The 13,633-nt window shown below is 38.2% G+C and overlaps 1 protein-coding gene across 2 annotated transcripts in view; it reads right to left on the bottom strand.

Annotated features, from left to right (window-relative positions):
- The window catches only part of TESK2 (testis associated actin remodelling kinase 2), a 77,447-nt gene that overhangs the window by 50,074 nt on the left and 13,740 nt on the right, over nucleotides 1-13,633 (bottom strand). For both annotated transcript variants that reach the window (XM_088169521.1, XM_088169522.1), the window contains exon 3: nucleotides 1,176-1,297. In XM_088169521.1, the coding sequence (XP_088025647.1) occupies nucleotides 1,176-1,297 (122 nt within the window). The remainder of the gene's footprint in view (nucleotides 1-1,175; nucleotides 1,298-13,633) is intronic.

The raw sequence follows: 13,633 nt of genomic DNA, 5'->3' as shown, positions 1-13,633 counted from the left end.
GCAGAGAAAACAGACTAGGAATTGTATTTAGGGATAGATTACTGCAACACTTGAATAAATGTATTAGGATAAAACTAACATAGTTTACTATGAATAAGAATTATTTAAGTTCACAGGTTTTTGAGGTTTTAAGAAAAAGAATAATAGAAAACAGACCATGAATTAATGGAATGCTCCTTACAGATATTTCAAGTGCTTCTGACATGTGTCCTTATAAATACTGAAGGAAACACATATATAATATTGTTAAAAAGCAGTTGATGAAAACTGAGATAGGATTTCAAGGATCAGAAAAACTGCTTAGAAAGGATTTTAGGAATCAGTATTATGTCTGTACTATGTAACAAAAGGGCAAAGAAAAGGAAATTAGGTAACAGAGTTCACTGTGTCTCCAAAACTTTTCAAAAAGAGCTGAGGTCAGAAATGGATCCCAGGTGTGCAACAGCAGCTTAGGAGAACTGGTCATCTGGTGCACTGTTATCACATCTTTAAATTTCACAATGCTATGGCTTCAGCCAGTTGTGTTAATTGTTTGTCACATCACCACAGAAGAGAAACCAAGACTAAAATGGTTCAAAAAATAACAAGATACACATTGGAACATTTTGGATTTGCATGCAGTAATCTAATGCAAACTAAGTGCTACCCTTTTTGTGCCAGGAGCATATAAATTAGATTAATTCAACTCTAGCTTCTCTTCTTCAGTCCTCCTTATCCCACCTTGCAATACTGCAATAAGAAAATCCTAAAACCTAGGAAGCAGACCTAAGAATAAGAAACAGCTATGGCACTTTGCATTGTTTAGTTTTAAGACTAGTAACTGTAAGTTAGTTGAATAGTGTTAAATTTGAAACAACTTAAATTCACAAAAAGAAGCCAAATTTCACTCTTCATACTGATTCATCAGAAATTTAAAATGTGAGCACCTGCTTTTCTCTGACATAAATTACTCATTACTAGCAAATTCCAGATACCAAAATCATGTCCATGTTTGGGATTTTTTTCTCTTAAGTCTTTTCTTCTTCCTCCCATTTATCTATTAAATTGGGTATTAATCCTAACACATTTACAACAGATAAACCTACAATAAAGAATAACTAAACAAAAATTGGAAAGAGGAGAGCCCTACTAAAGACAACCTATCTCTATATGATTCAGAAAAAAAGCTAGTGTACCTTAAGATGTTCGGATGTGAGAGTCTATTCATAAGTTGAACCTCTTTCAGCATGTTTGCTCTGTTGCTGTTCAGTGTGTTCATCTTCAAAGCCATTACCTGGTCTGAAGTTCTGTGCCTTACCTATTGGATAGAAGCAAAAAATGGTAAGGATATGAAATTAAAGACTGAAGAAGCAGTATTTTTGTAGTGCAATGTAGAGGTCCTTCAAGACAAAAGTGATCCATACACCAATTTCTGCAGTCTTTATCACAGAGATGACTTTCTCTAAGCAAATGTGAAATGGCGTTTTGCTCTTCTCTTGCAACTCATGACTACAGAAAGCTTGAGAAGTTGGAAAAAACCCAACTATCAGCTTCTTAGTACAAGTGAAGGAAGCCATCTGTTTGTCCACAGAGAAAAAGTTTCCCACTCCAAGACCTAAGAAAGTTATCTTTATTCCACCCATATCCCTTTTCCCCCCCTGCAGTGGTTGCTGTCATTGTTCATAGAATGTGTTACACGAGGACCTACTGCTTACAGCTACGGGACATATTTTTTAGGTACTCAGTGTTTACTTCTGAAAACAGATGATGATCCAGCTTCCACATCCAGGGGACTAAAAGCATTCCTGCCAACCCCTGCTGCAAAGCAGAGAGGTTCTTGCACAGGGGATCACCTCACCCAGGGTGTCACTAGTGGCTGTAGAGTGTCAGCAGGAAAAAAATTATTTCTCTGGCAAGTGCACAGCACCAGCACCTCGTTCAGAGTGACTTTCCCCCGCCAGAAATGCAGGACTGTGGCCATTTTTAACTTGGTACTCAAACTAGCCCATCTGTCAAGTGTTATGTAGATATGTGCTACTATTAGAAAGGAGCTCTCACAATAGTGTAAAGCTTGCCAATCCTTTGAATTTCCTTGCAGTTGGGCATTCCCACACACATATTGGTAGTATTCATGGAAATTATGCTCCCATTTTCTTCTTATATCAGTACCTGCAGCTCATAAACAGAAAGTATGCATTTCTCAAAACACTGAATTATCCCCATGGCAAATTTATTCATGTTTATGAAGATTAGCTTAGGAAGGTCTGTGTTCCAGGAATTTAAAACTCATCAGCTTTCTAATTTAAAACTGAAATCAACATTATGACAGGTACATACAAACTACCTACATTTTAAACAACAGCAGCCCGTCCACTTTCATTCCAGAAGACTGTTCATCTTTTCCAGTAAGAAGCTCCTTTAGCTGTGATATATTAATTACAGAAAGAATAACTAACCCATGATAAGCAGAAGAAAATAGGGTATGAGTTTTGAAGGTAAGGCTCCCTGGTAGCTCAGAGGCAGCAAGTGATACCTATTTTTCAAGTTTTATTTGCACACCACTATCTGCAAGAACGAGAGGCATATTTCAGCTAAACATTCTCATCTGGACACAAAGCCCATGAATTCAGCATAAAGATGTACAGGGACGAAAGGGTGTCATGTTTCTGGTGTGTGTCTGGTTTAACACTTCTAAGTTGCCTCTTCCCGTCCTAGTTTCAAGTATAAAGTAGCACTGGAAACATCACAGGTGAATGCGGTAAACAACATTGAAGCACTAGGTAGAAAAATAGCCCTCAGATGGTTTTCCTCCTGCTTCACTCCCGCTCATGAGCTCCTCAAATGCCTCACCTACAGTCACCCAATAATCCCAGTGCAAGAAGGATCAGGGAAAGGGGGTGGAGGAGGATATAGAAACCAGCACTGAGTAGAAATCAACAGCAAGGTCACAAGCGTGGGACTCCTCCTTTCCGTGGTAATATTGGTTTTAAAATAAAACTGGTCAAACTACAGCTTTAGTGCATTCATTACAACAAGATAATCTAGAATCATTCTCAACACAACCCGTCTTACCTGTTTGCCATGCTTATTGGTTTTAAGTAGGATGATTGCATGTTAAGTTGATGAGGTTTATTGTTACTTGCCAGGTTTCTTGTGTCAGTTGTGTACTTTAATTTTTAATCTTACCCAGCCAATTTGAATGAAAAACTAAGTTGGACAGGTCAATGTCTACACAGACTTTTAAAACATATTTTAGTTATACTTTATTTTACTAGGAGTAATGCCTTGGGTGAGGGGAAAAATTTAAAATGTTTTCATAGATTTAGAAAGCTTCAACAATACAAATTTAAATAAAGAAAAAAGGACGATGATTTGAACCTATACACAGCTGCAGCTAAATCAACACACTTCCCCTGAGACGAGGGTTAGGAATCTTGGGTGTTGTGACAAAGTAATTTGGGATTTTCAGGGAACAGGAATGGATTTGAAGTAACTTAATTCCTACAGTCAGAGATGCTCTCAACAGAGCTTCCTCAGAAATGAGCTTTCCACCAACACAGAAGCTTCAAGGTCTGCCAAAAGGGAATGAATACAGGTAGAAGTTGATCAGGAACTCAGATGGAATGTGGTCTTAAACAGTATTTGCCTTCTCATGAACTCTGCCAGCTACCTCTTAATTTCTTGGCCATTTCTATAATTCACTTAGTTTCATGCCAAAATTTCCTGCTCTTTTGCCTCAACTCTGAGGTTAAAATAGAATTTATCATAGGACCTTTTTCAGTGTTCAGACTGCTTTTCTTAAGCTAAGGAAACCTCAGAAAAGGTGATGGGTAACTTTTTGGGTCATGGTGTCCTGCATGCTTCCTGGATATTCAGGTCTGATACACAACAAGAACTGGTCAACAACTGCTTCTCAAAGGCCTGACTGTCCACAGCACTAACTGCACATCCGGAGAAAACTGAGCTGCTTTTGCAAAGACAAAACTTTTCATGCTCTGTTTTAAGCAATCCTGCAGTCTTTCCAGTCTTGACAGACTGAACAAGGTTCAGTGGCAAGGTCAGTTGGCTTTTCTTCTGTTTGTTTCATAAAATCACTTTCCCATGGTTGGAAATTTCTCGAGTTCCTTACACATAGAGCAGCATATTCTGTCTAAATACCTGGTCTCTAAATAATACCCAGCATTGCACTATGCTTTGTTTCACTTTAAGGGACACAGTAAGGTAACACCAGCAATTTTATTTGAAGTTCTGTGTATTGTTTTGATGTTGGAGGATGTATCTGACAAGATCTGACAGAACAGCAAAATTCATAATCAAACCAAAGAGGAGAGGGGGAAAAAAAGGGACTCATCCTGTCTCGCTAGTTATCCTTTAAGCAAGGAGGGAGAAGCAGAACTGGAGATGAGAGGGCATCTTTCTCAATAGGACAATACTCAATATTATGAATAAAAGCAAGTATCAATTTATAAATTATGGAGCACAATGCTAATCACTTGGAATATACCTAAGACCATGTAATATACCTCATACCACGTTCTCTCCTGTGAAGCACAACTGGCAAATAGCATTTCTATGGCAAGAACAAATTGACAACAAGGAACTGACAGGTTCTGTCTTTAAGGTCTCAGTCAAACTCTGAATCAGCAACAAGGAAGGAGCTGTCAGCTCTGCCCTCTGTGCCTACTTACCCATCAGCCACACTCTTAGACAAAATTTGTGTCTATCCGGGCATGCCTCACCAAAGCAGTGCAAAACTATTTCGTTTTAATCCTCTCTCCTTTCAGGCCACCTCTATGCCATAAAAAACGTGGAAATTATGTTTCAACCACCTGACTCCAGAAGGAAAACGAGTAAATATTTTGGCAATACTGCTGATCCAGTTTAACATTTGTTGACAAGGCAGTTTGCCTCAGGCATACGCCTGTACACTCAACATAAACAGGGATTCACTCATGCAATTCAAACCTCTCACTGATGCAACTTGCAGATTGCTGTGAAGCTTTTAAAGCTGTTGACATTATTATTAATTAGAGCCCCTTGCATATCAGACCAAATAACCTTTCAGCAATGTCTGGATCATGGCGTCTCTGCTTAGAAACATTCTGACAATCCTACAGCTGCTTTGCACACGCTTCTAGCTTCTCAGTCTGCTTACCTATGTGTGTGACTCCATCTCCAAGGTCACAGTAACCAGATACTGCCTCCCTGTTTTATTGCTGACAGGCAGTTCAACTGTCCCTTTGCACTCTGATTCTCCTAGGACCAAAGTACTTTGGACTTTGACCTGGCTATTGTTACCTGCATGGTTCTGCTCACATTGGACCATGTTCTGATCCTTACCCCTTTCTTCAGAAGTAAGTGGCAAGTAGAGGAAATCATGGATACAGTAAAGAAAACGTGATGCATTTAAAGGAAATCTCATAGCAGTCATTAAGTAGGGCTCACATTCCAGAGAAGTGGTCACTATATAAAGTTCATGAGGAATATCATGCAAAAATTGGTGGGTTTAATGTTCAGCTCACTGCTTAGCTGTAAAGTTCTTTATTATTAAAAAAAAATCATATAATTTAGATTATTCTTTATCTATTGCGTCATATAGGTATGACATGGTTCTCTGAAAATCCAAACATTTATATTACTTCCACTGTCTGCTGGACTGAAGGGGAAATATTTTTAAGCAATAGCTGAAATCTAACCTGATTTCATCTTTCACAAGGCCTTTTTGATCTGTATTCATTGTACCTTTCCAGGTGGCCCTGGAATAAACATCTGAAGAACATTTCCTAATACTGATATTGTAAATCTGCCAACACAGCTTTCAGCTGTGCTCCTAGTTTTTCATTGCATTTTCATTATTTTCCAAATCATCATTATATAGCTGGAAGTATTTTATCACAGTTCTCTTCCAAAACTTCATTTAGCTGCTTTTCAGTTTTTCCCTACCTTCCCCTCTTCTGGCATCCAGCCTTACTGCTTAAATACATTTACAGATCTTTACTTATACAGCCTACTCCATAAAATCATGTTGCTGCTCTAGCACATAGACCAACTTTTTGCTTTCTTTTACACACCTCGGTCTTCATCTGGCCATTTCACCTTTGCTGCCATGTATCCAAAGCACCATTTTAAAAGCTGTCTCCTCTGGTCCAAATATTTGACCTTCCCCGAGTTTGCTTTTCTGTCTTCATTTGATTTACAAGTATTTTCTCTTTGATGACAAGAGATGAAGACATTCCTTTAGCTACCATTCTAGGCCATTTGCACCAAATGTGTTACACAGTTTAATTTTGATTGACTGAGTTAATAGTAAAGTTTGTGAGGCACATGAGATGATAGAAGTAATCACTGATAAAGAGAAAAGGCTTCATCACAAGAGTGCCTACTAAATGACAGGAAAAAAGTCTTTCACAGAGAAGAAGACCAGCAATTTGGCTCTGATACAAAACTTCTCTCAAAAACAGACTACTTCCTTGCTGTGACAGCAGAAGAAATCTTTTAAAAAATTAGGGTCAGCTGTACTTTATCCAAGTCTCACAGTCAAGCCACCAAGTCATCACACTTACAGGGACATATATTCATGCCTTGAGGACGAATGTGATAGCAGAATGTCTTAACTCTATGGTTGATTTAAAAAAGCTCCCTTCAGCAAAGAAGATAAACCTGTTCTTCAGCTCAGATCACAGTGCTTGTAAATCTGTAATCTGAAATGCTTTTCTTAACATTGAAATGTACCCACTGTCAGATACACATATTCATAGTAGTGATGCCTTTATCAAGTCAGAAATTTCATATCACTAGGGAAATTTGCAGTGACAAATAGAAGCTAAAAGAAATACACCAGTCCAGATAATACTAAGCTGCTATGTAGATGCCAGAGTCAGATGGGTTGTGGCTGTTTTCAGAGTAGTAATACAGAATGTCACTATACTCCAACTTCTTGCAGCAAGAGAGAGACCTGCCAAATGTAACAAAACTTTGCCAAATAAAACTAGTCAGCATGTGTTATAAGAGCTTTAGCCCAGGTTCAGAAGAACTACAGAAACTAGGCACAAAATAAAGCCCAAAACCTTCCAAAAGTTTGGCAGCAGTTGTGATTCTACTCATTTCTAATACTAAAAAGAGTTGAGAGAAATACACAGAAAAAGCTGGAGACTTTACCATTTTCCCTTTAGTACAAAAGCTCAGTATTAGTCAAACAAAGGTGCTAATTTGATAACTTTAGTAACGTCTAGCACCAACAATTCAGCAAAGAAGTAAGTTCAATTACTAGAGAATATTCTACACCTATGGTCAAACAAATTCTCCAATTTTTCTTCCCCAAACTAAGGTGAATTTCTAATTAGTAGGACAGCATCGCCATTGATACTTTATAAATCCACTTGTGTGCCAAAAAAGCCTCAATTTTTCTTTTGTATTTTGTTTTTCTTCATTGCCTACTGTAATGTAGAACCAGGGCCCAAAATAGAGCACTCTTTTATTTTAAACAGACCATTTATTGATAGGAATCTGTGCACATAGCTCTGCCATTAACTTGATCTCAATCAAGCCATAAAGGCAAAAAGAGACTACAGTCTTATTTTGAGAGAAAGCACAAATTCATCAGAGGACTATTGTTCCACAGTTTGAGATGAGAAATAAACAGGCACAGCCCAGGGTGGCAAAGTTGACTGATTTTGTAACCAGTTCAGCAGAATGTAACCATATAAACTTTCCTCTGCAATGCAGGACATGGAACATGGACACTGGGTGAGCACTGTTCTACCACAACCTCGGGAAACAGCTCAGCCATGTACTTTACACCTGAGCAATATCATAGTCAGGAAAGAAAAAGAAATAATGAGTTTGAAGTTCATAATTGAGAGCTTATTCCTAATTTTCAATGTTAGCTATCCTCAGCTCACTGAGCAGCCTTGAGCATGCTACTGCCTTTCTTTTTTTACTTCTTATGAAATTGAGGTGATATTATCTACCTGCCAGAAAACTGGAAGACTGATATCTGCAAGTGAGTGCTGTAACATCCAGAGATAATACATAATCAGATACTGCATCTGTGTTCCTATTTTCCCATTTAATTTTTAATACTTATGGTTAAATATTTTCCATGTTACTGTGAGTTTATCCTCTATGAAAAATAATGATATTTACATAATCTGCAGATGTTTTTGAAGAAAAACAATACTTTGGACTGAGTTTTCCTAACACAGAAATTGTATCTACTAACTTTTACAATATATGAACAGATTGGCACTGAGCACACAGTCCCCCCACTACAGCAATAATCTCATCACTGGTATTCAAACACATTTGTGGAGTTTCTTTTCAAAACTGTTCGGGAGCCTTGACAGAAAGTTCAGTTTGGGGCAGAAATAACTTCCTTAGATTTCCTTTATAAATCTTTCAAATAAACATTACCATGCATGAGTAAGGAAGTCTGTCTCACCTTTCAGAACAGAGCCCACTGACATACAACTATTGCTATCATAATCACAGCACTTAGAACTTGATCGCAACCACAAATAAAAAGAGCAGGCAGCAGGAAGAAGCCACATTTTGCTTACTTGAAGATACTTCAGCTTTTATAAATTGACGCAGTTAATAACTTTCAGGCTACGGCCAAAACCAAAAATTCTAAGTAATTTCTTGTTATTTAAGCCTGCATAAAACTGCTCTACTTGAGAACGGTAGCTGATTAAATATGCCATGCAATTTCTTATGTCTCATCATGACCTGTAAATGCTAGGAAGCTCGAGAATTGGATTTGCAGGACTTAACTGCAAGTAGCTCATGTGAAAGTTACAAAGCAACACCAGTGAGTCAGTGTTAGACACAGTGTCAGCTCCGGATTACTTAACAAAGCAACGCTGTCTCGGTATCGATCACTCCAGCGGATGTTTCAGAGCTCTGTGCTCTTCTCAACCCCTAATGCCACCTGACCATCAAAGAGACGCCCCGCTTTGCAGAGCTGCTGCCACCGCCAAGGGCCCTGCAGCCACCCCAGAGCACTTCCCGGCTATGCCAGTGAGGGCCAACAGCTGTGGTGACACAGGAAGGACATGGACAGGAAAAGAGGTTCCTACAGCATCTAATGGGAAGAAGTTTTGGATCACTTGCATACTGAATACCAACTACGGCAGCAGGAAAGATTAAAAAAAGCTCTGTCATACAGGCTTTGGAGTTCCTTTCTCTAATCACGTCCAATGGCTGTTAAGAAGCTAGGGAGAAGCATTCCCTATGGATCTGAGACTGTAAGCATGTCTTTTGTGTTGTGCCATCAATAGTAATTTGCAGTTCTAATTTTTACCTTTCGTATTAGGCAGTAACACACACGTATTTGTGTGTATTAACATCACAGACAGTCCCCAGGCACAGGCAGTGAAATCCATCACTGATATATATGTTTAACTTTCCCATGCTGCCAATACCAGTAAATAAGAATCCAGAGAGGTGCCTCAGAGGTGTCTCACGAAGATTTTAAGTGATGCACTCTTGTTCTCTAGGCGCAGTCATGTTAATACTGGACATATGCCAGCACAGCTATTTGAAGAACAGTAAATCAGCACCTGTCTCTCAGTATCAGCTATGAATGAGCTTACACAAACGTGCATGTTTGCCAGCTGGCAAAACACAGAAAATCCCAGAGCTGCCAACCCAGCACATCCCCATCCAGAACAGAAAACTAAACAGATCTCATTTAACCGTGCTTGAGAAATTATTACGGAAAACAAGACAAAAAGCACACAAACATCTCAGTGCCAAGGGAATCTTGCCACCTGTTTTGCCCTGGGAAAGCTGCACAACGATACTCAGATTGGCACTTTTCCTACAGAAGAAAATCAAAGGCCCAAAGGACTCTGAACTACAGCAGTCACTGTACTAAACACAAAATCCAAATGAGGGTTATCTCCTATTGCAAGGTACTTGTTACAGTATCAGTGTCTTTCTTACTGTTGACAGAATTTGTGAGCATTTTCTCTGTTTGTGAGGACAACAAAGACTTAACTCTGACATTCCATGTATCAGCTCTACAAGCAAGGCTGAGGAGAGGCCAAGTCTGCAAACAGGTGAAAAATACACTTCAAAATGAACAATTTTACATTAAACTATGTTCCTCTTTTTGTTTGGTTGGTTTGTTTTTTTTACTGAGTATTCTTTAACATCAAGTTTGTTTCAGTGATTTTTATTCTGGCTTTTTAGTCAAACAAATTGTTCATTTTCAAGGTAATTCTATCATATTTTCTAAATATTTCTTTCTTCAACAGAGAAGTTGTCTGACCCAACCAGAGGAAGTGAAACAGTGTAAGAACTGTTTCACCCTCTTTTAATTCGTGTTACTCAGTAGAGTTCTAAACTTTACTGTAGTGATGCCAAGCAGGACTGTAGAAAGAAGAATTATGGAAGTATAGTTTTGAAAATTTTCTTAAAATATTTCAACACCACTACAAAAGATGAGGCTTTCATTAAAGGAGAACCAGGCAGCAGATTTAATCTCAGAGTTTCCTCAGCTGATGTTTCAAGATTATAATATGCATATCTTAAGACTTCAACCCAGAAGATAAATTAATAAAAAACAGAGCTTGTTTCAGACAGCAAATATGAATTAGCCCTCCATTCTACCTTGCATTTCAAAGCATTTTCAATTTTGCTAGAAGTAAGAGTGCTCTACACTTTACACATAGATGCAAATGTCATTAAAATTCAGAATTGATTAGTGGGGAGGAAGTGGTATTTTGCCCTGATGGTGCAACCCATAAAGACTAACAACACAGGTGAGGTTTTTAATTCCTATATTAATGATCCGTTGGAGTACAGCCTATTTATTACAACTTCTTCCTATGGCCTACAAAAGCATTTGCTAATTAAGTGACAAGGACTAGGATGACAGCAGCTTGGCACCTCAATAGCAAAGAAAAAATTAGCAAGAGGAAGACAACTGTCTGGTTAAGTGGTTACCATACAAATCATCTTACCAGTTGGAAGAAGGGCTTCAAAAGGACTGATACTTCACACATCCGTGTGAGAAAAAAAGCAAACTTCCAGAGAGTTCTACTTTGACTAAGAAAGCACCAGCATCCTCAGCATTTATGCCCCAGTTTCACAATGGTGCTTTTTCCTACTCCTGACAAGAACCAGAATAATAAGAAACAGATTAGAATCACCTCTCAGATATAACTCCAGAGTTTGAAGTGAAGTTTGAGAGTTATTCCAGCCTCCTCGGCTAGATTATATAATATATATTATATTACAGTGACTGTATTCCCAAACACACTTAGTAGCTTGTTTTAAGTTGTAACTTCACAGGAGAGACCTTTAGCCTCCAATACCTTACTTCTGTCACCTTGAGCAAGGTGAGTTTCCTTCACTAGCCAAAAAGAAAAGATTTTCATCTTAAAATTCAATCCTATAAAAAAAATTAGGCCAAAAGGTATACATGGACAAGAAGAGTTTGTCTGTTTTTCTAACTGGCATCATAGCACACAGGGAGGGCAGGGACAAGAATAATGGCTCTACACCTGAGTGAGGCAAGATAGACCCTGGTCAAATGGGTGTCACTTTTCAGTCACAAAGCATATTCTCCATGCCCAAAAGATCAAATATTGTATCTGCTGAACCAAAACGTAGGATAATCCACTTCCTCATTACCTACTCCTTTCCCACCCCAAAAAGATGGCTTCTGACACTATCTGTCATAAGCAGATCTTGAAGTATCCCATTTCACCTGATGTAGCTACAGCAGTTTGAAGAGGGAAAAAAAAAAAAAATCTATGCACCACTTTAAAAAAAAAATCCTATTGTCTAGACCATTACTTTCCAAAACTGGTGGTACTATACTGCTGGAAGCTGTAACATTCTCAACACCTCACCAAATTTAATCAAGAACATTCTAAAAAAAATAAAGATGGCCACAAATATCACCAATAAAGCAACAGGAGAAAGAAAAATTTTGGTTGGTAAGGCACGTCCCACGGACACTTATTTTTAAAAATAAGTGCAATTCTTATTACAGCTGTTACCCATTGGGCTTTACTATGCCTTTCTCATTACACTGAAGAGCACCTTCAAATAGTTATTTCCTTATTGTAAGTCTGTCTATGCACTGTAATAACAATTTTTACACAGCAAACACATTAAGACTGAAGTCATCCACTGAATCACTTCTCCAATTATTAAATCAATTTTAATTGTTTCTTTGTCCTCATGTGTTAACACAGAGTTAACAACTTGTGTTCTCCAACTTGAGAAAAGTTAAACATCCAATGTTGAAAAAGCATTCAAAGCCTACAACTTCAAAATTTCCTACAAATACTTAATAGAATAACTAAAATAGAGCATCTTTTAAGCCTATCAATTAGTACCACAAATATCATAGATACTGTGTGATCTCACCTCTAACGTTTTACAAAGTTTTTGAAAGACACTTACATTCGGGCCTCTGATCAGGCTGTTAATTCCAGAGGCAAATAAGATCCTTCTCCAGTACAAACCTTCCACTAAATGTCGAAAACAACAAAGTGAGAGATTTTGAAACTGAAGCCAGTAAGGACAAAGAAAAAGCCTGAGAGAGATTTCCAGTGAAATTTTACTTTATCAATGCTGCTCTCAGAATATTTTTAATCTGAATACCAGAAAATCTATGTTATGCAGAAAGATGTTTTTGTTGCATTTCAAATTTCTAAAATGACAATGTTACTATTTTGTTCCTTAAGACAAAGTGACAACCATGCTAGATAGAGAAGGTATGAGGAAGACATTTATCGATGATGGAAAACAATTCTTCCAGATGCTTTCTCAATTCCTCAATAAATTTGTACCACCCCTTTTCCAGGAGCTTCTGCCCTTCCAGCTCAACCAGGTGAGGAGATTAACCATGCACATCATCCTCACAGCAAGTCACAGTAGCCTGATCTACTGCTGGAGGCTTTTCAGCCCACTGTGGTTATGATGCAACCACTTCTCTCTTGCTCAATAAAATTGATTCTTCAGAAGTACCAACTCCTAGGTACCTCCCACTGCAGTCATCTCTACTATCAGCTTTCAAGAATAGGTTAAGGAGTGACAACACAATGACGTAAAGCTGCTCTTGCCTTGCAACAGAAAGATTAAGAGCAAAACGACAAGAAGCCTTTTCCCACTCTATGCTTTTTGACTCCACAAATCCATAAAGCAAAGAAAAACAAAGATTTAAGGTGAGGTAGGAAGGCCTAGACAGCAATAAAAGTGCCAAATCTTGATGTTAAGCAAAACTTGCAGAAAGCAATTCTACATACTGGGGAAGGATTAGTTTCCAGGGAAAAAAACTAATGTGATTATCTGCAGTACAGTACTAATGCCAAGAGGAGAACTCCTGTTACTGTCTTATAAGTCTGAGGACATGATACACCCACAGCATTAACCAAGCTATGGTTCCAGCAACTCTAAATCTCATGTACAACAGTTACCATAAAGAAAAACACCTACACAAAATTAGCCTTCTATCTTCCTCTACACAAGCATTCTGGCCAATTAAGTGACTTTATGGTGATACCAATGTCACCTTGAAGAATGCAATGCTGGCCTAAAGTCTGGTGACAAAGCAATGAAACTGTTCATAAGCAAAAGCCAGATGTACTGAGTCAAATTCATCTTAGTTTGGTATTAACAAAAAAATAAACTTCCT

Source organism: Sturnus vulgaris, chromosome 9 (genome assembly GCF_052056855.1).
Source record: "Sturnus vulgaris isolate bStuVul1 chromosome 9, bStuVul1.hap1, whole genome shotgun sequence".
Classification (NCBI taxonomy): Eukaryota; Metazoa; Chordata; class Aves; order Passeriformes; family Sturnidae; genus Sturnus; species Sturnus vulgaris.
This window is presented reverse-complemented; position numbering and strand designations above follow the sequence as displayed.